Source organism: Erpetoichthys calabaricus, chromosome 15 (assembly GCF_900747795.2).
Source record: "Erpetoichthys calabaricus chromosome 15, fErpCal1.3, whole genome shotgun sequence".
Taxonomy (NCBI): domain Eukaryota; kingdom Metazoa; phylum Chordata; class Cladistia; order Polypteriformes; family Polypteridae; genus Erpetoichthys; species Erpetoichthys calabaricus.
Window position 1 is genome coordinate 77,169,275 of NC_041408.2, and position 27,350 is coordinate 77,196,624.

General features: G+C 45.1%; 1 protein-coding gene across 1 annotated transcript in view; it reads left to right on the forward strand.

Moving 5' to 3' along the window:
- Window positions 1-27,350, forward strand: part of LOC114665887 (zinc transporter ZIP9-B) — a 44,922-nt gene continuing 17,572 nt past the window's right edge. The window contains 5 exon segments of the mRNA XM_028820542.2: window positions 1-670; window positions 5,962-6,067; window positions 20,658-20,767; window positions 20,769-20,826; window positions 21,520-21,588. Coding sequence (XP_028676375.1) covers window positions 575-670; window positions 5,962-6,067; window positions 20,658-20,767; window positions 20,769-20,826; window positions 21,520-21,588 — 439 coding nt within the window. The 5' untranslated portion in view covers window positions 1-574.

The window sequence follows — 27,350 nt, forward strand, 5'->3', positions numbered from 1 at the left end:
CAGCCCTACGCTAACTCTTATTACAGTGTAAATATTTGAACTGTAACAGATTGCTTTCAGAATCCAAGTGAACGTTCGCGTGACACCGGTACTTTCCGCCAGGTGGCGCAGCGGTCTTTTTTCTTCTCCTCACGATACATGTCTGCGCACACGAACACCCTGAGAATGCGGGTCGGTAGCTGCCGATCATTTTTATCCACCAATCTGTGGCAGCAGCCTTCTTGCTTATAAATGTTTATTCTCCAATTGGCAACAGCATTTGCCTGTCAATCTTTCTGGCCCCTCCCCTAACACGCTCCTCCGTACTGAAGACTGAACTTTACGGAGCCACCGGACTCTGCAGCCCTGCGACGTGGAAGGTAAGAAGTTGAGCCCGAGCTGTTGGACTCGCCGAAAGAAAACATGACAGCCGATGACAATGTGTGCCACTTAAGGGATTTGGGGATCATGCAACGAATCGTTCAGTAGTGGCGGAGGAGTGATGATTTAAAGTTGAAGGAAGACAGAGCACGAGATCAGGACTTTGAACTTTTGGGGTCTTTGCACCGTTCGGCGATCCCGGCACCCTGCAACCATGAACGGAGCGGCGGCGATCGTTCTCATCAGCCTGGCCATGTTCGTAGGATGCTATGCCTTGGGCTTGATCCCGATCGTGATCAAACTTTCAGAGGTACGCGGTGGAGGTTGGGTGGGCTCTTTTGTTTATCGTTAGTCAATTCTTTTATTTGTATTTTATTAAGTATCCTGCTTCAGTGTAATAAACACGTTGAAACACAAAGGGGGCATTAAGTAGATGAAAAAACGCAGTGTTACACAAAACTCACTTTTTAAACTCAGGTTCTGGGCGTCCAAAGTTGCAAAAAAACGTAGCGGAGTAGCATTTTGGTGACACGCAAACAGCCACCATGGGGTTCAAGGGACTCTTACAGCAACAGCCTTGCACTCCGGAGATCGGACTAGACGGAGCCCCAAACCCCATGCCAGGGCAGCAGCTCGGTCCGTTAAATGAACAGAATCTCCCACTGACGTTGCAGCAGATTGAAGGACACGGGGTGACGAGAATGGACCACTGGGCGCAAACGACCCAAAACGGCTGAAGAAAACAACCTCCTCATGTAAGAAAAATAATATAAAAAGTGCACATCTTTGAGGAAAGTGACGCCAAATTCAAACTCCACCCCTGCTTCACCTTCGGGGACAGTCCAACTGGACATAAAGCCGACCAGCCTGACAAGAAGGTGTGCGAGCATCCCGCGGGCATGCGCACTCCCGCGGACTCCCAGGATATGTTTTACTGTGTCTTATATAGCGCCTTCCGATTATCTCTTAGATGGTCACAAAAGACGCCAAGTAAAAGCATTATATCTGAAGATAAATAGACACTACGTACGTAACATAATATTTGTCATATACAGTGGCATGAAAACGTCTTTGCCCCCTGCCTGATTTCCTTCATTTTTGCTTTTTCATAACGCCCGTTTCTGATCTTCCAAACAAATTTATTATAGCAGAAAAGATCATCTGAGTGAATGCAATAGATCAAGAGTTCCCAAAGTGGTCGATATTGACCCCCTGGGATCGATTTGAACTTTCTAGGGGTCAATAGTTTCAATGAAAAAATTTGGGGGTCAACGACAGCAAAAATAGACCCCTTACTACTGCTATTTGTTTGTTACTTCAAAATATCTATGATTCCAATAGGTACCTAATTAAGAAGTAAAATCATTTAAAAAAAAAAAACACATTACATACCAAATATGCGAACGAAAAGGTAAAATGTGTCATTAAAAGAGTCACACGTAAGAATACATGAAAATACATGTAGCACAAACATGTCTGTTCATTGTCTTATCGAACATATCAAAGCAAGTGCGGATATGAAAAACCATTGCATGTAATTAGGGGGTCGACGGTTTTAAAAGTTTTTGGTAAAGGGGTCTGCGGCTGAAAAAAGTTTGGGAACTCTTGCAATAGATCAATTTTAAAAGATTATTTGATTTACTGAAGGAAAAAAGTTCACCAACACCTGTATAACCCATGTGACAAAGTAACTGCCCCCCTGAGCTTAATACAGCAGCACCTGCAATGGAAAGCTTCCAGAAAACAGGAGACCTGCCTTCAGCATCGCTGTGGAGAAAAGACTCGGACACACTCTCCGCTCCAGAAGTGTTTTAATTGGGCCACATTGGGAGGCGCTGACTCTGAGCTTACACCAGGCAAGGTGTAAGGTATCAAGTCAGGAGTTTGAGTAGGCCACTCCAAGACCTGCATTTTGATGTTTTTCAGCCATTCACAGGTAGTCTTGCTCTTGTGGTTAGGACTGCAGATCTGAATAAGCCAGTTGTGCTTGAGCTTCAGATCACAGACTGACGACTGGACCTTCTCCTTCAATACTTTATGTTAGTGAGCTGAACTTCTGCTTCCCTCAGTTATGGCACGTCGACCAAACCCTGAAGCAGCAAAGCATTTCCACAACGCCTCAATACAAGCAACCATGTTTGACTGTGAGCATGGTGTTGGTATTGAGGAAAGCTGTTTTAACTTTATGCCAGACGTAATGGGAGCCATGTCCTCTATAAAGTTCCACTTTTGGACTCATCCATCCACTGAACATTATCCTAAAAGTATGGGATTTTTCAAGGTGTTTCGTGGCAGCCATTAGACAAACCTTTATGTTCCTCATGTTTAGCAGTGGTGTTCACCTCGTGGCTCTCCCATGTGTCTCTCTAAAGGAGGAATCATCAATGCAGCCATTAGCTCTGAGTGACTGAGGAGGCAGGTACATCTTCACAAGGCTCGTACAGCTGTGGCGGAACTTTTGTCCTTCAATAAATCAAACGTTCATTAAAATATTGAATTGTGTTTACTCAGGCTGCCTTTTGTATTAAATGAAATTTATGAGGAGATCAGAAATAATAAAGAGTTACGGAGAAGCAAAAATAGAGGAAGCCAGATGGGGAGGAGGCAAATATTTCTATCTATCTATCTATCTATCTATCTATCTATCTATCTATCTATCTATCTATCTATCTATCTATCTATCTATCATATAGTGCCTCTCATATCTATCTATCTATCTATCTATCTATCTATCTATCTATCTATCTATCTATCTATCTATCTATCTATCAGATAAAGATATGAAAGGCACTATATAATAGATTATCTATCTATCGTGCCTCTCATATCTCTATCTAGTGGAGTGTGTACACCTGATGAGCCCAGAATGAGGGCAAAACACGTGTTGTGTACTCTTTGCATTTATTTGACAGTAAACTATTTCAACCATTCTATCTATCTATCTATCTATCTATCTATCTATCTGATACAGATATGAGAGGCACTATATAATAGATTATCTATCTATTATATAGTGCCTTTCATATCTTTATCTGATAGATAGATAGATAGATATATGAGAGGCACTATAGATAGACAGATAGATAATCTATTATATAGTGCCTTTCATATATCTATCTATCTATTATATAGTGCCTTTCATATCTTTATCTAATAGATAGATAGATAGACAAGAGGCACTATAGATAGATAGATAGATAGATAGATATATGAAAGGCACTATATAATAGATTATCTATCTATCTATTATATAGTGCCTTTCATATCTTTATTTAATAGATAGATAGAGATATGAAAGGCACTATATAATAGATAGATATATGAAAGGCACTATATAATAGATTATCTGTCTATCTATCTATAGTGCCTCTCATATATCTATCTATCTACTGTATCTATCTATCTATTAGATAAAGATATGAAAGGCACTATATAATAGATAGATAGATAATCTATTATATAGTGCCTTTCATATATCTATCTATCTATCTATCTATTATATAGTGCCTTTCTATCTCTCCATCTATCCCATTTAATCGCCCTGACTGTACAGATAGATAGACAGAACTTTATTTGTGTGGTGTACATATTTTTGTTTTGAGGTCGAGATCAGATCTGGGAGCAGCACATGAGTGTGTCCGCCCGTCCGCCCGCCTGCCTGTTTCAGATCTGCTGATGCTGGAGCAGACGGTGTTGTCCAATCAGGTCCACCGGCGTGTCCTCCATGGCTGAGACAGCCTGTGCTCACCTGAAGTGCTGCTCCGTCCATATTTAGTGATGATGATGATGATGTTATTTATCCAGTGTATTTTGTCAAGTGGGCAGTCAGTTTTTTTTTTTGTCTTCTTATAGAGTCAATGCTGGGTTTTATGTCAAAGAGCAGGTCCTGTTAAAGCCCACTCAGCCATTCCTTGTGCAATTTTCGGCTTACAAGACATAAATTGTTGCATTGGCTCCTCACTACCCAATAATGGAAACAAAGTCCCTAAGACAGACGACTAAATTCACTGTAAATCAGCCCCTCCATCTTTGCCCACACTCCGATGGTTTTGAAGCCGCCTCATTTGGGACGCCAGGCCATCCCAGCCAAAACTCCCACATTGGGCGGACGATTGGCTAATCTGCTTCACTGAGTCTCTAGGCTGTGGGAGTAAATCCTGGAGGAGCGTGCTACAGGAACGCAGGGCCAAACTGTGGCTTATAGTGGATGTGCAGCGCACTTCTTACCTTTTTAATGATAAGGCATGGAGTGGCAGGATGGTCTCCAATGCAGAAATGGGGAGAGTCATTAGTCGTTTCTTTTTTCAATCTGCTTACGACATTCCTGTAAATAAATTCAGCCCATTTCTAAACTGGCTTAACCACCTCACTGGTAACCACTCACGGAGCTTCTCTCGGGCTCAGAGCTCTTGTAGGGCCAGTTAAGCCCGAGCGTCTCTTGGTTAAGCTCTTATGATCTGATGAAAAGTGTTAAGCCTGACTGACGCTCAGGACAGTATTCTGCTGCCATCTAGTGGATAAAATAACATCGTACTGCAAAATTTTTCGGTGCTTTCTGCCACGCTGTGGTAACTCGTCGATATTCATGAGTGGGGTTGGAGTCTTCAATCAAAAGAACAGGATACAAACGAGGAGCAGTAAAGCCAGTTTTAGAACAAACTGAAACGGAACCATAAGTTGAATCGGTGATGATGATGTGATTTGGTCATCAAGCGTCGACACTGATACACACGGCACTGCTTGGCCGAGTCGCTGTGATACGAGTGCTGACTCCAGTCACGTTACACTGCAGCAGGGTGCAATATCTACATGTCATTAAAGGGCAAAATGATTGCGATCGAGAGGAAGGACAAGAAAGACGTCAGGCCCCTAAGCAGCAACAGTCAATGGTCGTGTCAGCAGAAATGTGGACATCAGCAAGCGTTGTGCTGTGGCAGACTACAATACTGCAAGGGGGCGCGTCGATCGTGCGGATCACAAGCTGACTCTCGGCACTCACGCGTAAGCAACAAGAAAAAAAATCTAAGAGAAGTGTGCCGAGAAACACGCGTCAATTGTCCCGACTGTGCACTGGGGGCTGTTGCCGAAGCGTTTTGTTTTTAATAACATTTTCAAAAATTCCTAAAATGCTGCTTACGCTGCTTCATTCTGGAGTATTAGGATTTTAGCCCAAGGCATCAATATAACAAAACTTGAAAACAGTGAGGGGTCTGAACGCTCTGTGGAGGCGAAGTCAATACACAAAGATTCGATTTCAGCCTTGAAGTACCTCGGTGTTGTGGCCTAGGCACTGAGATGTTGTAAACTCGTGGCATTGGTCCGTTTGCACCTCCCCATTTTGCTTGCTTGGCACTGTTGGATGATGGGGGTCCTGGTCCTCTGCCTGCCATTTGTCCCGAGTGCCCGCCGAGTGCACAGGACTCCATCAAAGGTCTCAGCTCGCGTCTTCTTCTTAGCGGTTAACGCAAAATAACCTCTGAAAAACCTCTGACATTTTAGAAATAGCATTAACAAGGAAGACATTTCAGATCAGCACGTTGATGATGATGATGATGATGATGATGGTGTGACAAGTAATGTGATATATCTGTTTCCTTTCAGAAAAAGCTGCAGTTTGTCAGCGTCCTGGGGGCAGGCCTGCTGTGCGGAACGGCCCTGGCGATCATCATTCCCGAGGGGATTGAACTGCTGGAGGATTCGCTGAGAGGTAAGGAGGGCCGAGTTCTCCATCTGCCGTGTCCATGCGGTTTGGATGTTGGCGTGTCGCTGGTACCACTGGGTAGATGTCTAACGTTAATACGTCAGAAACGGAGCACTGGCTGGCATTGTGCGCTTCTCTCAATCTCAGCCCACCATTCAGAGTCCTTTAAACTCTACTCAGGGTTCCAGTAGGCCACTAAGTGAGGGGCAGCACTGCACCCAACAAGGCTTGTAGACATGTCCACACTTTTATATCCAGGTGAGAAGTTCTTAACATTTTGGAAGAGCATCTGACAAATCTGGAAGCAGGTGCAGAAAAAGAGAGACAGAGACTACCAAACAGGGGGGAAAGCCTGGAAGTCCAGCGGCGGACCACTCAATTGTTTGAACGAGGGTTCTGAAGAGATGTTCCTTTTGAGGACATCTTGAGTTGATTACTTGGAGAAGATTGCACGAGTTTATTGAAACTTATTGGGTAAGATGGTTTTATCCTAAGTAAATCCAAAATAAGAAGTAGCTGAATAGGGACAAGTGAAGTGACTCCTTTTGGGACCCCCACAGTGAGTTGGACTTGTAATCTTGTACAGTTAGACTATGGTAAGGAAATTAAGTGATGTGGGAAAAATATTTGGAAATGCTGGAACTGAGATCTTCAACTAGGACCTTCTAGTGTTTGACACAGTGCTGGGATTTAGGGACTCCATTCAGTCCACAGAAGACCTCTGGTGAGATTCAAAGAAACCATCTTGTGTTCTTCACGCCGTGTAGGGAGGTTATGCTTAACATTTACTTGTATGGCTGGCATCTTTATCCAAGGTGACTAACGATATTTATGATACAACTAGTAACGGCGCGCTGCACGATAACGTGCAGTGAATACACTTGACTTGATCATTCCTAGTCTTCATCCTCTTTCTCTGTGTGTTTACCATTCATTTGCTCAGAGGTTGATGCGCTTGCTGCCACCTGAGCGGCTCATCTTTTTTCCACCCTAGCAGCCCGCTTCTTCTCTTCTTTCGTCCGCAACTTTTCACGTTAAAACTGATTAAGTCAGTGTTTGTGTTGCAATTACTTAGTACGTTTTAATTTTTCACTTAATCTGGCACTTAAGTCTTCAATCTGCCTCAAGAATGATCTAAGATATAAAGAGGTAGGGGAAGTGATGGCAAAGGTGGTAGAGATGAGAATGTCACCAGTACACATGCGCCGCACGGCCGCCCTGCTGTCCACTGCCGAGAGTTGATTCTACAATAAACTAAAAAGAGGAATAACCTTGAGGTCAATCATCACCCTGAAAGCGGATAGTAGACGTCACGTAGTATATGTGAACCAAATTTCAGGTCAATATTTCAAGTGGTTTGCGAGCTACAGGTGATTTAAAATGCTGGACAGACAAACAGACTGCCATGGTAGAGTATCATATAAGAAGATTGGTTCTGTTGCTTTTGGTTTTCCAGTTGGAGCTCAGGCAGGTCAAGTCTCCTGCTCAGGGTCACACAGTGGCATTTGAACCCACACCCTCAGGGTTTGCAGTCCAAAGCTCTTAACGACTGCGCCAAAGTGGCTGCTTCAGTCATATGGCACACTAGTGAGGCTTCACCTTGAGTAATAAAATCAGTTATGGTTATAAGCAAAAAAAAAAGACATAACAGCACAAGAGAAAGTCCACGAGCGACGAGGCTGAGTTCAGGACTACGAAGTTTGAGCCATGAGGAGAGGTTGGAGAAGATTAAGATGGTGTGTTTTACATTACAAAAGGATTTAGTAAAGTGGATGCCCGCTGTGTCTTCAACCAGAACATGGGAACGTGGTTGGAAACCGGATAAGGGTTAAAACTGGACCAACATCAGAAAGTTGTTTTTCACCCATAGAACCCCCAGACACACATGGAATAAATGACCAAGTAGTGTGTCGGAGAGCAGAACTTTAGGGAGCTCCATAGCTCAACTTGAACTTAATTTTGGACAATCTCAGTGAAGTGGATGGAAGAGCTTGTTGGGCTGAATGGCCTGTTCTCGTCACAACCGTTCAAGTGGTCTTTTCACGTCTTGTTCTTTCGGACATACAGGGTGTAGGGCAGGGTCATCCAAATATTGCCAGTAAACACCTCGTATTTCTTGACCCTCCGTACAGCGCACTGTGACGGCACTTTCTCTAAATGGCCACCGTGTTAAATTCCTACGGATTGCTAGATATGCTACGGAATTCTTACTTTGTCCATCCTGAGTTCCTTTCTCAGGTCACCTTGAAGTTCAGACAGGCACGCGCTCAATTCCTCCACAGAGGCCGTCATTATCTAGGTGAGAGTTTCAGCATGCGGAGCAGAGGCCTAAGGTGGGCCGTCAGTTATTTACATAGCTGGGCGTGAATGCAAAGTAAACTCGGGGCAAAAATCCAAATGACGAGACTTCAGCAGCAGCAGGCTTCCTCATTCAGTTGCTTGTAGAATTAATTCAATAGACTCACACAAATTGTGGAACGAAGTGTGTCATTCTTAGGCGATTCTGAATACATGAAGTTACTTTTTCCTTAGCATATACAGTAATTATTAAAGTAACACAAATCTCTTTAATTCATGTATTCATTGTCCAATCTTGCTTATTCTGCTTAAGGGCCATGGAGTATTGGAGTCTACACGAGTAGCACCAGGAGCAAGGAAGCAAAAAGGCCCTTCAGGTGGCTTTGGCATACCATCCGTCAAAGTCAAAGTGAACTTTATTGTCATCTCATCCTTATACAAGTATACAGACAGACGAAATTGTGAAGCTCAGGGTCCACAGTGTAACAACATGACGTGCAAATAATAAATTAAAAATAGAATGAAAATTAAAACACAAACAAGACAACACATTGTGCACAGACAAGACAGAGAAGTAGCAGCAATATTGACGTTGTGGGGAACAGCCCAGACACAGACAGGCAGACATCATTTTGTCACCCAACATACGTTTATTATACAATCACTATTTACAATTGTGCCACACAACCCACAGACTTCCCCAAAGTCCAGGCCAAACCACGATGCCTCACTCTTCAGGCCGCCTCCTGTCTCTCCTTCCAAGACCTCGTCCTCTTCCACCCGACTCCAGCCTCGAATGAAGGGAGGTGGCCCCTTTTATTCATACCTGGATGTGCTCCAGGTGTGCGCCGCCAATCTTCCACCCGACACGCCCCAGTGTGGCGGAAGTGCCAGCTGTCTCCCCAGATGCACTCCGGGTGTTCCCTCTCTTCTTCCCCCCCCCAGCACTTCCTGATGTGGCGGAAGTGCTGGGGTCCAGGGTCCATCAGGCACGGGGACTCGAGCTCCTACAGGTTTGAGCTTCTAAGCCCTGTACCCGTGGCCCCCAACACAACCAGGGCGGACTGCCCCTCGCGGTCTGGAGGAGGAATGAACCCTCCTCCTGTCTTCCTGGGCGTCCCGGCTGGGTAGGAACCCCAGCCGAGTGCCGCAACGTGTAGTTAGCAATATGAACATTGATGCAATGTATGGTATTTGCAATCTAGATACATAAATATATTCAATAGATACAGTATGTAATATAATAAATAAATAATAGATAATACAGAAATGGGCGGCACGGTGGCACAGTGGGTAGCGCTGCTGCCTCGCAGTTGGGAGACCTGGGGACCTGGGTTTGCTTCCCGGGTCCTCCCTGTGTGGAGTTTGCATGTTCTCCCCGTGTCTGCGTGGGTTTCCTCCGGGCGCTCCGGTTTCCTCCCACAGTCCAAAGACATGCAGGTTAGGTGGATTGGCAATCCTAAATTGGCCCTAGTGTGTGCTTGGTGTGTTTGTGTGTGTCCTGCGGTGGGTTGGCACCCTCCCCAGGATTGTTTCCTGCCTTGTGCCCTGTGTTGGCTGGGATTGGCTCCAGCAGACCCCCGTGACCCTGTGTTCGGATTCAGCGGGTTGGAAAATGGATGGATGGATGAATAATACAGAAATGATCAGTGTATGCTAATAGTTGTTTAAGACTGTGACCCAACAAATGCGCGATAGACAAAATCGCGACATCAAAATCGCGCAGACAAATGCGCGATAATTAGTAGTATAAAAGCATAAAAAGTTCTACTTAAATATGGTTTGTAAAACTTAATTTAGATGTCAATATTATGAGATATGAGAAATAAAACATTTTGCTATATATTACATGAAACCTGGCTACATATTAGTGGGTCAGCACAGTCAATAGGCTTTCCACAGCTTGTTGACACAGAGATTTTGATTTTCGAGATTTTGTCGGCGCGCATTTGTTGAAAATCAGTTCGCGGGTTTGTCGGCGCTCATTTGTCGGTGAACCATTTAAGACGTGTAAACAATGACAGGTCAGAATGTTTCACAGCAGAAGGATATCAAGAGTGTCAAAATCCTTAAAGGTCAGTATGAGATTTTCAGTTCTTTTCTACCTGCACACTCGTCTTTGCAGGACAGTGGCCAGCATGTATAAAAGTTCTGTTTTTAGAGGTGGTCAAAACCGTGTGGAAGGTCCCAGGGGGCAGCCTGGTGTTAAGGACTCTAACAGCTTGGGGGTAAAAACTCTCCTGCAGCCTGGCAGATCTGGCTTTGATGCTGCCGTATCTTCTCTTGGATGGCAGAAGTGTGAAAAGTCCATGTGAGGGGTGTAAGGGGTCCTGCACAATGCTGCAGGCATTGTGGACACTGCATTTGTAAAATATGTCCTGTAGTGAAGGGAGAGGCACCCCAATAATGTTCTCTGCTGTCTTCACTATCATTTGCAGGCGCTTGCCAGTCAGATATGTTGTAGTTGCCATACCAGACAGTGATACAGCTGGTCAGAACACTCACAATGGTGCCCTCTGTAGAACATGGTGAGGATGGAAGGGGGAAGACTTGCTCGCTTCAGCCACCTCAGGAAGTGTAGTCTCTGCTGGCCTTTCTTGATTAGTGATGAGGTGTTATGTGTCCACGTGAGTTCCTCAGTTATGTGCACACTTGTGCATAACTTGGTACTCCTAACAGTCTCCACATCTGAACCGTTGATGCTGAGTGGGATGTGTGCAGGATGTGATTTTCTGAAGTCCACAATCATCTCTTTTGTCTTGTCGACACTGAGAGATACTGTAGATTGTTGTCTTACACCATACGCACAGCCGTTCCACCTCATCCCTGTATGCTGTTTCATCATCCCTGCTTATTAGTCCCAGCACCGTCGTATCATCCACAAACTTGATGATGTGGTTGGTGTTGTGCGTGGCTGTGCAGGGTGAAGAGCAGTGGACTAAGCACACAGCCCTGCGGCGCTCCAGTGCTCAGTGTGATGATGCTGGAAGTGTTGCAGCCCATCCGATCTGACTGGGGCCTCTCTGTCAAGAAGTCCAGGATCCATTTGCAGAGGGTGGTGTTCAGGCCCAGCCTGCTCAGTTTTACAACCAGCTTTGGAGTGATGATTGTGTTGAAGGTGGAGCTAAAGTCTATGAATAGCATCCTGACATATGTGTCTTTTTTATCCAGATGTGTCAGGGAGAGGTGAAGGGCAGAGCATATGGCATCCTCAGTTGACGTGTTTGAGCGGTATGCAAACTGAAGAGAGTCAAGGGAGGCAGGGAGATTAGTCTTTATGTGTGATATGACTAACCTTTCGAAGCACTTCATGACGATTGGCGTGAGTGCAACTGGTCGGTAGTCATTCAGGCATGTCACTGATGATATCTTCAGCACTGGTATGATGGTGGTTGACTTGAAGCATGCTGGGACTGACAACTGGCTCAGAGATGTGTTGAAGATGTCTGTGAGGACACCAGCCAGTTGACTGGCACATTCTTTGAGCACACGACCAGGTATGTTGTCAGGTCCTGCAGCCTTGCGTGGATCGACTCTGGATAGAGTCCTCTTCACGGCATTTATGGAGAGACAGAGTACCTGGTCAGTGGAGGGAGGTGTTGCTTTTCTCGCAGGCTCTTTGATCTGCACCTCAAACCGTGTGAAGAAGTTGTTCAGCTCATCCTTATGGGAGGCATCACCATTGCTGCTGTGTGGGTTGGGCTTGTAGTTTGTAATTGTCTGAACGCCCAGCCACATATGATGTGTGTCTCTGGTGCTGCTGAAATGTTCGTTAATCCTCTGCACGTATGCCCCCTTAGCTCTCCTTATAGCGTACTGCAATGTGTGACGATGAGGGGTGTCGTTCCATGGCCACATCTCCATTTTGGGAGCCCTTGAACCCGACACCATCAATAATATAACTGGATGAGCTGATCAGTGAAGACACCAAGAAGCAAGGGGATGGTGCAAAAAGATGTAGACAGTGCTTTTATTAAAAACAACAAAATCAACACAGTGTTCCAAATAAACAGTGCAGGGCTTGCAAAAGTCAATCAATAAATAATCCATTAAAAACCAGTGAAAGGGTGATTAAAATAATCCATTAAAACTGGAAGCAGTCCTTTCTTTAAAAACGAACATGGTGCTTTCTTCAACTGGTGGCTCCCCTGCTTCTTCCATCCGGGCTCTGCACCAGGGGACTCGCCCTGCCCTCAGCTGTCCTTCTCCTGTCTAGGGGGTAGCTCTGTGGTCTCTGGCTCTGTAGGACTCTCCACACTATGACTTGGGTTCCCCAGCGACCAGGACACTCACATTGGGGCTGCCACCTCCCAAGCTACCTTTTGCAGCGAGCCAATCACCGTTCGGTCACTCCTGCTACTCCAAAATGCTTGGCAGGAGCGACCACTTCTAGCTGCCCCTGAGTGTCGGCCTAACACGCACCGGCTTTCAGCTTCCTGCCGCCTTCTTCTCCCTTAACCTCCATTCACTTTCCTTTTCTCTCCCCCTCCACACTCGCGCTCCTACTATTTATAATGTGGATGTGGCTCAGGTGTGGCGATTAGCAGCTCCTGGCATCAATGACCGATTCGGACGATTCACCACCTGTGCACATAAGCGAGGAAATGGCCGCCTCAGGTAGCGTCCAAGAACTGCTCCGGCCACACTACCCTGCCCCCTTTATAAGCTGCAAGTGCGGCAATTATCTATTTAAAAACTGGGCTTTTCTTCTGAGCCGTGGACCCGCTATACCACACAGCGTACAGTGGCACGAGACGGAATTGTGAATTGCTTGAATACAAAACAGAAGGTCTGGAAATCCAAAGTCCACCTTATGAGAAGGATTTAGGAGTCGTAGTGCAGTCTACGCTATCAACTGCCAGACCGTGTTCAGAAGCCATTAAGGAGGCTAATAGACTATCAGGTTATATAGCGCCCTGAGTCCAAGGAGGTTCTGCTCAACCTTTATAATGCACTGGTGAGGCCTCATCTGGAGTTCTGTGTGCAGTTTTGGTCTCCAGCTTTAGGTTTGAATACACAATGGGGGTCTGAAAATCGAAAGGCCACCTTAGGTTAGGTTGGTTTTTAAGTGGTTCCAGCGCTTCAGCACAGGCCACTTCAACTTTGACGATGAAGAACGTGAACCGAAACCGCGAAGTTTGACTGATGGCAGAAATGCTGATCGTGTGAAGGAGTTCCTGGAAGAAGATGGTCGTGTGACCATCAGGAAAATTGCTCTGGAACTTGGGATGACCCGGTATGCTGTCGACACCATCATTCGACGAGATCTTGGCTTTACAAAGAAATGTGCCCGATGGGTTCCAAGGCTGCTGACTGTGGAACAAAAGCAAGCTCGCGTGGAATGGTGCAAGTTTTTCCTTGACAAGTTCAACAATGGCCAATCGAGGACTTTCAAGATGATCACCACTGGAGACGAGACCTGGATCTACAATTTGGACCCTGAAACGAAGAGCCAGAGCATGGTTTGGTCGAAAAAAGGGGCGCCGCCACCACTCAAAGCTCGGCGAATCCGCTCGGTGAAACGCACAGCTGGACAACCTCCCAAAGACAGCCTTTGGCGAGTGTTTTGCGGCGTGGGTCAGAAGAGCCCAAAAGTGCATTGATGTTGGCGGTGAATACTTGGAAAAAGTTTAAAAAGGATCGAAGTACATGAGAAAAATAGAAAACAAAATCCTTGGCTACTTATTTCGAGTGATTCCGCGCGGAACCCAGGCAACCCTCGTATCTGATGATTGTGCAGCCTACTTCAGTGGAGGCAGAAAGTGCTTTCTCAGCGGCTGGCGTACTCTGCATGAAGGTGCGCTCTCACCTGGATGACCGCACGCTGGACACGTTGTGCTTTCTACGCTCTTATTACCGTAACTAACTAAAGATACACGTACTTATACGACAGCATGAACTGCTTGTAGTTAAGCTTAGTCTTTTATTGGTGTCAACATATTGCAGTAGTTTTATTAAAAATAAGTGTCGCTCGCTCTAAACCCGTTCACACGTGAGATGCCCGTGCACTGTGTCATTCTGGGGAGCCCGGGATTCCCGAATTTCCGAGAATGGATAAACCCGTCCGGGAATGGATTCCCTACTGGGTGGTTCCTCTGTACTGTGGAGGGAGCAGCAGCAGCAGCAGCAGTGCCCCCTCTTGGCTCGGGGTGCCAAGGGGAGAGCCTGGATGGTGATACGTGACATCAGCTGCGTCTTAAAACAAATCTCATCGAGCCCGGAGTGAATTGGATCTTTTGTTATTTTCGCTTCTACTAATCTGTTCTCGTGGGGTTCTTAAATCCAGTTAATGAAGCTGCTGACCCTGACTGTAGACATCCTTAACGCTGGCAGATTTGTCATAATGAAGCCCTGGTTCCTTGGTGAGGCTTTGACACCTGCAGGGTTTGCTTAGGGGGGCCATGGTGGGAGCTGGTCAGTCCTGGTGGTGCCGTTCATTGATGCCGGTTTCTTTACTGATTTTGTTTTTTTTCTCCCATTCACTCCCCAATTTTGGGACTCGAGATGATTTTATTGCTCACATAAAACATTAGCAGGTGTATAATTTGTGAATGAGAAGGACGCGCCAGTCTCATTTGTTACCAATGAGTTTCTTAGCTTTAGAACAGCAGGCTTGACGTCACTAGCTGGGAGACCTTAGCCAGGGCCCAGGATGAGCCATCGAACAGCGGGGATACTTTGAGGATAATTATGTCCCTGGTGGGGCGTGAAGAAAAGAACCTTATGTCTGTGTCCCCATGGGCCTTAGCAATGGATGAAAGTTGAGTAAGCAAACAAAACCAGCAGTCAGCAATCAGCCCCTCTGCATCCTTTTAACAATTCAGCTCTCCGACTCGCTCATGGTTAGTAAAATGTACAACAGCAGTTCAGCCACCACCCGAAAAGTGTGCGTTGGCCAAACGGAAATCCAGTTCACAGCTCTGGGCAGCTTGTAACTCGCTGCTCTCCTACACGCCATGCAATGGATGTGTTAGTTCACTGGTGAGAGAAGGCACCGTCACAGACAACCCGAGCCACTTAGCCATTAACACCAGGCGCTCACAAGACCCAGAATCGAGCTGATGGCCTCCTCCCAAGCGTTTGGGCCATGCAAGCCGGAAAGAAAGACAAGGCGTTGTGCTACAGGGGGTTGTTATCTGACCAACATGGAAGACATCGAGAAAGATCAAGTGTCAGGAAGAGTTTGCTGTTTGCTTACCATCAGTTTGGAGAAATCCCAGAAATGTTCAGGAACTTCACCAAACTCGGCTAAACTGATTGAAGTCAAAGGGGAACGAGGAGCTGAACTGGTGTTGAGTGGATTATAATGGTGGCCTTTATGCATTCCTGAGGGCAAGGGAAGCATTTGCCAACTAAGCTGGACTGATTGTTGTGGCCAAAAATGTGACCTGAGCTGTGAGACAGCAGTGCCAACCACTGTGCCACCATACCTCAAACAACAAACAATGCAAATGGAACGATAATCCATCCATCCATTATCCAACCCGCTATATCCTAACTACAGGGTCACGGGGGTCTGCTGGAGCCAATCCCAGTGAACAGAGGGCACAAGGCAGGAAACAAACCCCGGGCAGGACGCCAGCCCACCGCAGTGGAACGATAATCGCAAATAAAGTTCAACAAAGGGACACAAATTAGCAATAAGTAAGTAATATATATATATATATATATATATATATATATATGTATATATATATATATATATATACATATAGGGTGGTCCAGATCTAATTATGCAATTTTCATTACGCTATAACTTATTAAGTTTATTACACAGAGAATCCACAGCACCTGCCCTGCACAGAGATTTCACTTAAAATTCTTTTTGTTGCCGATAGATGGCAGCACCTGCCCTGCATTCCAAAATGGCGGGGAGATGGTTGTCAGTCGAACAGTTGCATAATTAGATCTGCACCACCCTGTATATCCATCCATCCATCCATTTTCCAACCCGCTGAATCTGAACACAGGGTCACGGGGGTCTGCTGGAGCCAATCCCAGCCAACACAGGGCACAAGGCAGGAACCAATCCCGGGCAGGGTGCCAACCCACCGCAGGACACACACCCACACACCAAACACACACTAGGGCCAATTTAGAATCGCCAATCCACCTAACCTGCATGTCTTTGGATTGTGGGAGGAAACCGGAGCAGACACGGGGAGAACATGCAAACTCCACACAGGGAGGTCCCCAGATCTCCCAACTGTGAGGCAGTAGCGCTACCCACTGCGCCACCGTGCTGCCCTGTATATACATATACACTTTATTAGGTACACCTTACTAGTGGCGGGTTGGACCCCCTTTTGACTTCAGAACTGCTGTAATTCTTTGCAGCATAGACTTAACAAAGTGCTGGAGACATTCCTCAGGGATTCTGGTTCACATTCACATGATAGCATCACGCAGTTCCTGCAGATTTATCAGCTGCACATCCATGATGCGAATCTCCTATTCCACCACATCCCAAAGGTGCTCTAGTGGATTGAGATCTGGTGGCTGTGGAGGCCATCTGAGTCCAGTGAACTCATCGTCATGTTCAAGAAACCAGTCTGAGATGATCTGAGCTTTGTGACATGGCATGTTATCCTGCTGGAAGAAGTCATCAGAAGAGGGGTAGACTGCGGTCATAAAGGGATGGACACGGTCAGCAACAAGACTCAGGTAGGCTGTGGCATTTAAATGATGCTCAGTTCATACTAAGGGGTCCAAAGTGTGCTAAGAAAATGTCCCCTACACCATTCAATCACCACCACCAGCATGAACCGTTGATACAAGACAGGATGGATCCATGTTTCATGCTGTTGATGTCAATTTCTGACCCTACCATCCAGATGATGCAGCAGAAGTTGAGACTCATCAGACCAGGCAATGTTTTTCTAATCTTCTATTGTCCAATATTGTTGAGCCTGTGAAAATTTTAGCGTCAATTGCCTGTTCTTAGCTGACAGGAGTGGCACCCGGTGTGGTCTCCTGCTGATTTTAGTCCATCTGCTTCAAAGTTTGATGTGTTGTGTGTTCAGAGATGCTCTTCTGCATACCTCACTTGTAACGAGTGCTTATGTGACTTCCTGTTGCCTTTCTGTCAGCTAAAAACCAGTCTGGCCATTCATCTCTGACCTCTGGCATCAACAAGACATTTTCACCCACAGAACTGCCACTCACTGGATGTTTTCCCTTTTTCAGACCATTCTCTGTAAACCCAAGAGATGGTTGTGTGTGAAGATCCCAGTAGATCAGCAGTTTCTGAAATACTCAGACCAGCCCATCTGGCACCAACACCCATGTCACATTCAGAGTCACTTCAGTCTCTTTTCTTCTCCATTCTGATGCTCGGTTTGTACTTCAGCAGGTGGTCTTGACAATGTCTACAGGCCGAAATGCACTGAGTTACTGCCATGTGATTGGCTGATTAGATATTTGTGTTAACAAGTACTGCGGTGGGCTGGCACCCATGCCCAGGGTTTGTTTCCTACCTTGTGCCCAGTGTTGGCTGGGATTGGCTCCAGCAGACCCCCATGACCCTGTAGTTAGGATATAGTGGGTTGGATAATGGATGGATGGATGTTTACAAGCAGTTGACCAGATGTACCTAATAAAGTGGCCGGTGTGTGTGTCTCTCTCTCTCTCTCTCTCTCTCTCTCTCTCTCTATATATATATATATATATATATATATATATATATAATATATATCTGTGGTGGGTTGGCACCCTGCCCAGGATTGGTTCCTGCCTTGTGCCCTGTGTTGGCTGGGAATGGCTCCAGCAGACCCCCATGACCCTGTGTTCGGATTCAGCGGGTTGGAAAATGGATGGATATATATATATATATATATATATATATATATATATATATATATATATATATATATATATGTATAAAATATAATATCATAGGTCTGAATCGCAATCTGATTATTTAGGTGCTCACCTACCAGTTAATGCTTGTGGTTGGTCGGCCACTCGGCAAAGATCCGTCACGTCCTCTCAGTTGTGAGAAGCAGATCAAAGATTTCTGATACAATAAGTTCCAAACAATACAAAGAGTACATGACACTTGTTTCACCCTAACTGGGGCTCATCAGGTCTGAATTTCATCAACCACACACGTTACCAGGTACGTAGGTAACCATTCAAATAATCAGATTGCAATTGAGACCCATGAATGTATTACTCTGATCTTCACCATGTTAAGTAAGCAAACCAGCCGCTGTGGTGCAACATCACAGGCTTCACCTCAGGCAGTGACATCTGAGGTTCGATGCCTGGAAGGGGATGCAAAAATGCGTAGAGCTGACGAGCCCATGTGTCGTGTACTCTGTTTTATTTGGCAGGTACTGTATCATATACTGTAATTACATACAGTATATATGATATATATATACATAAATATGCAGTCATATGAAAAAGTTTGGGAACCCCTCTTAATTCTTTGGATTTTTGTTTTGTCATTGGCTGAGCTTTCAAAGCAGCAACTTCTTTTTAATATATGACATGCCTTATGGAAACAGTAGGATTTCAGCAGTGACATTAAGTTTATTGGATTAACAGAAAATATGCAATATGCATCATAACAAAATTAGACAGGTGCATAAATTTGGGCACCCAACAGAGATATGACATCAATACTTAGTTGAGCCTTCTTTTGGCCTCTAGATGCTGTCCTCCTATAGCCTTTGATGAGTGTCTGGATTCTGGATGGAGGTATTGTTGACCATTCTTCATACAAAATCTCTCCAGTTCAGTTAAATTTGATGGCTGCCGAGCATGGACAACCTGCTTCAAATCATCCCATAGATTTCCGATGATATTCAAGTCAGGGGACTGTGACGGCCATTCCAGAACATTGTACTTCTCCCTCTGCGTGAATGCCTTTGTAGATTTCGAACTGTGTTTTGGGTCATTGTCTTGTTGGAATATCCAACCCCTGCGTAACTTCAACTTTGTGACTGATGCTTGAACATTATCCTGAAGAACTTGTTGATATCGGGTTGAATTCATCTAACCCTCAACTTTAACAAGGGCCCCAGTCCCTGAACCAGCCACACAGCCCCACAGCATGATGGAACCTCCACCAAATTTGACAGCAGGTAGCAGGTGTTTTTCTTGGAATGCGGTGTTCTTCTTCCACCATGCATAGCACTTTTTGTTCTGACCAAATAACTCAATTTTTGTCTCATCAGTCCAAAGCACTTTGTTCCAAAATGAATCTGGCTTGTCTAAATGAGCATTGGCATACAACAAGCGACTCTGTTTGTGGTGTGAGTGCAGAAAGGGCTTCTTTCTCATCGCCCTGCCATACAGATGTTCTTTGTGCAAATTGCGCTGAATTGTAGAACGATGTACAGATACACCATCTGCAGCGAGATGTTCTTGCAGGTCTTTGGAGGTGATCTGTGGGTTGCCTGTAACCATTCTCACAATCCTCCACATATGCCGCTCCTGTATTTTTCTTGGCCTGCCAGACCTGCTGGGTTTAACAGCAACTGTGCCTGTGGCCTTCCATTTCCTGATTCCATTCCTTACAGTTACAGAAACTGACAGTTTAAACCTCTGAGATAGCTTCTTGTAGCCTTCGCCTAAACTAGGAGACTGAACAATCTTTGTTTTCAGATCTTTTGAGAGTTGCTTTGAAGATCCCATGCTGTCACTCTTCAGAGGAGAGTCAAAGGGAAGCACAACTTGCAATTGAGCACCTTAAATACCTTAATATCTCAGGATTGGACACACCGGTCTATGAAGTTCAAGGCTCAACGAGCTCATCCAACCAATTTGGTGTTGTAAGTAATCAGCACTGAGCAGTGACAGGCATTCAAATCAGCAAAATTACAAGGGGACCCACATTTCTGCACAGCCAGTTTCTCACATTTGATTTAATTTCATACAACTAAATACTGCTTCACTAAAAATCTTTGTTTGGAAAACACCGCAGTACTCAGATGTTCCTAGGAAATGAAAGACATACCACTGTTATCTTTTTGTTGAAATTATTATGCAGGCTGAGAGGGGTTCCCAAACGTTTTCATATAACTGTATATATATATATATATCGCGCTTCGACTTTCGCGGCTTCACTCTATTATGGATTTTATATGTAAGCATATTTAAATATATATCGCGGATTTTTTGCTGGTTCGCGGATTTCTGCGGACAATGGGGCTTGGGGTGCTGCACTGCCCCCTAGTGGTCACACTTTTTAAAAATGTCATTGAGAGACGACTGGTTGAAACCAGTCAGTGCCCACAGCATCAGAAAAGCCTGCCTTAAGTTTAACAATATTATCCTTTCTCTCCTACAGCTTCTCTCCCGCTTTGCACCCCTGTGGCACTAAATGGCAATGGAACTGATGGGACGCCTGCAGAAAAACCACCGTTGCCCCCTCATTTTTTCATTGGCATTTCCTTAGTGGGGGGGCTTCATTCTGATGTTCATTGTGGACCAAATCGGGAGCTACTTGTCCTTTCGGAGTGAGTGACCATAAACCTTTACATCGCGCTGTGTTTATGTGTTTCTTCTGTGTTCTAGTGAGATGGCTGCTGCTCCACCTAAAACCGGCTTAGCCAGTTGTGCTTCCATCCTGGACACAATTAAATGAATTTGCTACTACATAAGCTGTGGTAGTGTATTCCCCGGATTCATATTGGGTCTTCTGCTGGCTGTCAGCTCTGGTTTGGGTTCACAAATGTCTTTAACCCAACAGCGAGAGCTTTCTATTGCGAGTGACAGTGTAGTGAGAGTTTAGAAGTTCTGTTACAAACAGGACATGCAGGCCTTAAGGTGGCTACTGTGATGGGTGCTTTAATTGGTCATTTGGTCATTTATTGATTTGATATACTTTATTAATCCTATCTTTTCACTTGATCTTTGGAGGTCAGAGCGCAGGGTCAGCCATTGTCAGGTTAAGGGCCTTACTGAAGGGCCCAACAGAGTAGGATCCCTTCTGGCAGCAGCAGGATTTGAACCCCCCATGTGTGGTTTATTCGAGTTTTACATTATTTGTGTAAGTTTGTGCTGTGACACCCCGGACCCAACACTCACACACTCCCAGATAATGCAGTTTATTTCATGTACAAACAGACGTTGCTGCTTTGATATTCCAGGTAGCCGTTTACTCGTCTTGGAGGTTTGATAATCAACATTTCCTGTTTTCTTGATTTCAGACCCCCACACAGGATTGTCAGGAATTTCCAGCATGACTGCCACCTTAGGCTTAGTGATCCACGCGGCAGGTAAGTGTCACAGCCTACAATTCTGGATATTGAAGAGCAGTGAGGTGCAGTGGCCAAGACATTTGATTTAGAACCACAAAGCTGCCCCTTCACGTCCCATCTTTGACTCACTTTATTATCCTAAAGCCGATGTCACGTTACGCAACTTCTAGTCGTTTAGGTATGTCAGACTTGTCAATTGCTGATCTCGTCGTCAGATCACGTTAAAGTACGCAACGGAAGATTGCTGCGCACGTCATGTTTAGCAGCCGCGTGTCAGCCTTTCAGCACAGTCGCGCTCGCCAGTAGCGTTCTGCCTGACAGAGCCGGTGCTGTAAGAGGGGCTAACGGCGAGTTCAGCTGCTATCTCGGCCCTTTGGCTTGTCTGTTTTCCATTCTGCCAACACAAGGCATCAGGCAGATGAGCTTCTCTTCCGTTTGCAAGGTCCAAAACACCCTCGTTACCTTATTCCTCGTCAGTACACTATATGAACTGGCTGAGCATTCATTGGCTGTCAGCTCTCATACACATCAAGCCAACCCCTACAACTAAAGACAAAATCAAACCAGTTTGAAATTTAATGTAAGTAAAGGTAAGGCATTTCATATAAAAAGTAGATTTAAATACGTAATGTGAAGTCTGAAACTTGACAAGACCCCTTATGAGAAACACGTAGGAGTCATCGTGGACTCATCACTCCAGACAGTGAACTGAAGTTATAAGGCAAGGGGGGGGGGGGGGCTATGCTTTACTTGTATCACACACTGGGGAGACCTCACCTGGACTACTGAGTATAGATAGTGCAGATAAGAGCACCAGTGAGAAGAGTGTGTGACACGTGAAGGGAATCAGGCAGACAGGAACGAGAGCCCCGTGAGATGAGCATGTGGCAGGACACTCAGAAGAGGGGCCAGTGGGGCCGCTACTGCTGGGCACTTTTAAGAGGTGCAGCGACCAAAGTGTTCCAGGAAGCTCCCACAGATGCCGACGGACGGGCAACAGGGACTGGAGCTGGATTAGAGGGTTGTCTGTGCCCGCTTGGTGGACGTCTCCTCGTGCTGAGGAATCCGCTTGGGGTAAATGGACGGAGGAGGCACTGGTTTTAGAAAGGAGCACCGAGGACCGTGGATTGTAATGCAGGATGTTTGCCCTTGATCATCAGAGGTGACTGTGTGCAGACCTATAAATACCTGGGAGTGCAGCTGGATGATAAATTAGACTGGACTGCCAATACTGATGCCCTGTGTAAGAAAGGACAGAGCCGACTATACTTCCTTAGAAGGCTGGCGTCCTTCAACATCTGCAATAAGATGCTGCAGATGTTCTATCAGACAGTTGTGGCGAGCGCCCTCTGGTGTGCTGGGCAGGCAGCATTAAGAAGAAGGACGCCTCACGCCTGGACAAACTGGTGAAGAAGGCAGGCTCTATAGTAGGCATGGAGCTGGACAGCTTGACATCTGTGGAAGAGCGACGGGCGCTCAGCAGGCTCCTGTCAATCATGGAGAATCCACTGCATCCACTAAATAATGTCATCTCTAGACAGAGGAGCAGCTTCAGAGACAGACTGCTGTCACTGTCCTGCTCCACTGACAGACTGAGAAGATCGTTCCTCCCCCAGCACCATCCTTGTGAGCCTGTTTTTCTAGCCATGGTTCCACCCGGGAAACATTAACATTATACAAAGATATTGTCTGTTTTTACCTGCATTGTTAGCAATCTTTAATTTAATATTGTTTTTTGTATCAGTAAGGTGCTGCTGGAGTATGTGAATTTCCCCTTGGGATTAATAAAGTATCTATCTATCTATCTATCTATCTATCTATCTATCTATCTATCTATCTATCTATCTATCTATCTATCTATCTATCTATCTATCTATCTATCTATCTATCTATCTATCTATCTATCTATCTATCTATCTATCTATCTATCTATCTATCTATCTATCTATCTATCTATCTATCTATCTATCTATCTATCTATCTATCTATCTTGACAGAAGTTAGTGCTTCTCTGTAAGCTCTTTGGTGGTCAGAGAAAGCCTGGATGTGCACGGTGAGGCCAGTCTTACGTGACATTCTCTCAAGGCGTCGGCCAGCTGCTTTCATAGATCGCAATTCTGAGTGATACCAAGGAGCTGAACGTTTAAAGGAAACCTCCTTATGTTTTAAAGGAGCTGTTTTATGTAATGCTGAGTGAAGGGCTGTGTTATAGTGGTGAACAAAACTATCTAGTGTTGATGGAATAGGTGCAGACAGTAAAAGATCAGAAATGGATCCAGAAAGGATAGAGGGACAGATATTTTTAAGGTTTCTGTAAGAAATTTGTCGTTTACAGGTAAGAGGTGGGAGAGGTAATGAGACAGTGAAAAATACTGCTTTATGGTCAGAGAGTCCCAAATCAGTGCTGTAAATGTTGGCAACAGATAGTCCAGAAGTGCAGATCAGGTCCAATATATGACCGCCACAATGGGTTGGAAAATCAACATGTTGTGTCAAGTCAAAACAGTCCAGTAAGGACAGGAATTCATTTCTCAGTTTAGATGTGGGGGTGTCAATATGGATGTTGAAATCACCAAGAAGGATAATTCTCTGAGAGTAAGAGCTTAGGTGGGTCAAAAGTTCAATCAGATCGGATAAGAAGGATGCATTGTATTTTGGGGGACGATAAAGAACAATGAGTGAGACAGGACCTGATTCCGTTGTTAGTTTAAGAGCCAGGCACTCAAAAGACAATGGGCAGTCAATTGGGATTCTTTTAATGTTTAAGTCTTCTCTGATAATTACTGCAAGCCCGCCGCCATGTCTTGAGCTGCGAGGCTCTGAGTGGAAAGTGAAACCAATTGGAGTCGCCTCTGTGAGAGACGCAAATTCGTTTGGTTTTTGCCAAGTCTCCGTTAGACACAGAATATCAAGTTTGGTGTCAGTGATGAGTTCTGACAACACCAATGCTTTGCCATTAAGAGACCTCGAGTTAAACAGTGCAATATTACATAATGAGGCTTCTTTCTGCACAGAGCCGCAATCAGGGTTTATTCCCACATAATGCAAATTTGGCACACTGACAATTCTATTTCCAGGGTCATGAGAAGGACGGCGTATTCCTGAGCAAATGCTGCCGGTGGTCTTTTCATTCGCAGCCCGGCGGTGGCAGCAACCTGACCCGCGATGTATATATTTCGGGCGCTGCAAAATACCGGCGTCCTTTAGGATGTTGCAGTCAGACCATTTGCTCTGGACAAACTGTTTAATAAGAAGGAGTTTGTCATGAGAGTATTTTAGCATGATGCTGAGTAATACTTATCTGAATAGCAGTGGAGAAGCAGCACAGCAGAGTGGAACCGGTAGGACAGGCGAGTGTGGTAGCGTAGGTGAGCAGCCATAGCAATCAGCAGAAAGCATAGCAAGAGGAGGTAGCAGGAGTTGGAGGTTCCAATACACAGTCACAAAATGTAACGCTTGGTAATTTCAGGCGTGATCGCCCCGGAGCCAAAAGCCAGGTTAATAAGAACATCAGATCAGTTCCCAGTCGTATAGTACTATAAGAGGAAACGGGAGCAGATCAGCAAAGCGAATTAAATATAATCACGGAGACAGATCATCCCGAGGTCCTAGATTGCCAGGCACAAAGAAATGCTTGAAGGTTCTCGTCCCGTGATCCACAGACTCAGCTATTCCCAGTCAAAGTAGAGTCCATAAAATCTGTAAATATAAGCCAAATCCATACAATTCGAGTCAGCTGTATCCACGAACTATACGTACAATAAAAGAAATAAAACAAACGTAAGAAAGTGTAGAATTAGGCGAATTTTGTGAGAAGTGTTGTTTACAGGGAGGAGCGGCAACAACATGCGTGCGCCAGCGTCCCCTCACGAGAAGCACTAACTTCTGTCAAGAACACCCATTATGGCAGAATAATAGAAAGTAGCCATGATAACCCAAGGGTTTTGTTCTCTGTAGTTAATAAACTACTCGAACCCGCATCTGGTCCAACTACCTCTTCTACTGAAGTCTGTGAGGAATTCCTCCACTTTTTTCCGTAACAAAATTAAAGATCTAAATAATTCAACCAACATAAATACATCATCTGTTTATATCTCTCCCTGTTTTCCCACTCCATCCAGCTCCTTCTCTAAGTTCTCACCAGTCACTTCTGCGTTTGTTAATAACCTGCTTTATAAGATGAGGCCGACTACTTGTGTACTGGACCCCATCCCCACCACACTACTTAAATCCTGCCTTCATGCCATAATCCCGACTGTTACAACAATAATAAACTCATCCCTTGACACTGGCTCTGTGCCGCTCACTTTTAAAATTGCTTCTGTAACCCCAACGTTAAAAAAGTCTGGCCTTGATGCTGACAATCTTAACAATTTCCGGCCTATTTCCCACTTACCTTTCCTGTCAAAAGTTCTTGAGCGTGTTGTAGCTTCCCAACTCACCAATTACCTAACCTCTAATAATTTGATGGAACCCTTTCAGTCTGGTTTCAGGGCGCGGCACAGCTGTGAAACTGCTCTGCTACGGGTAACCAATGATTTGCTTATGGCAGCAGACTCTGGACAAACCAGCATATTAATTCTGTTAGACCTCAGTGCAGCATTGACACTGTCAGACATGACATCCTACTGTTCAGAATGGAGAACATGCTGGGTATCTCTGGCACTGCCCTCCAGTGGTTCAAGTCCTATCTGACTGATAGGCAAGAGTTTGTTAGTCTTGGCAACAGTAGATCCAGCTCAGCGCCAGTCACACAAGGAGTCCCTCAGGGCTCTGTCCTTGGTCCTCTGCTTTTCTCTATTTATATGCTTCCCCTTGGCCATATTATCCGTAGTTATGGATTGGGTTATCATTTTTATGCAGATGATACTCAGCTCTACTTCAATGTTAAAAGTGGAACTTCATCAGAGCTTTCTCAGCTCACAACCTGCCTTAGTGAAATTAAAACCTGGATGGAGCAGAACTCTTTAAAATTAAATTGCAATAAAACTGAACTCCTGCAAATTGGGACTAAAATGCAACTTAATAAAATGAGCTCCTTCCCAGTCCATCTTGGCAGTGATCTCATCAGACCTGCCTCTACTGTAAAAAATCTTGGTGTCATTTTTGACTCCTCCCTCACTTATTCCGCCCACATAAATCACATTAAGAAACTTTCTTACTTTCACCTCCGTAACATATCCCGTGTTCGCTCCTTCCTCTCCTTCTCTAATGCTGAGAAACTTGTCCATGCTTTTATCACATCCCGCATCGATTATTGTAATTCCTTACTGGCAGGTGCCCCTTCTAATCTTATATCACAGCTCCAGCTTATTCAAAACTCAGCTGCAAGAGTCCTTATTCGAGCCAGCAGCAGCGAGCACATCACACCCATCCTGCTCCGTCTTCACTGGCTCCCTGTGTCCTACAGAATCGAATATAAAATCCTACTAATAACCTACAAAGCTTTAAATAACCTCGCGCCAAACTACATCAGTGACCTTCTCCATCACTATGTGCCTGCCCGCCCACTAAGGTCCTCTGATTCTGGTAATCTTGTTGTGCCCGTCACTAATCTACACTCCATGGGTGACAGGGCCTTCAGCTGTATAGCGCCCAGACTCTGGAATGACCTACCAAAATTAATCAGGTCAGCTGACTCCATGAATTCTTTTAAAAAACAACTCAAAACTCATCTGTTCAGGAAGGCTTTTAGCTCTACCTGACTTTATTACCTTTCTCTCAGTTTACCTCGATGTCAAGATGCTCATGTAACCTGTATGTGTGTGCGAGACCATCAA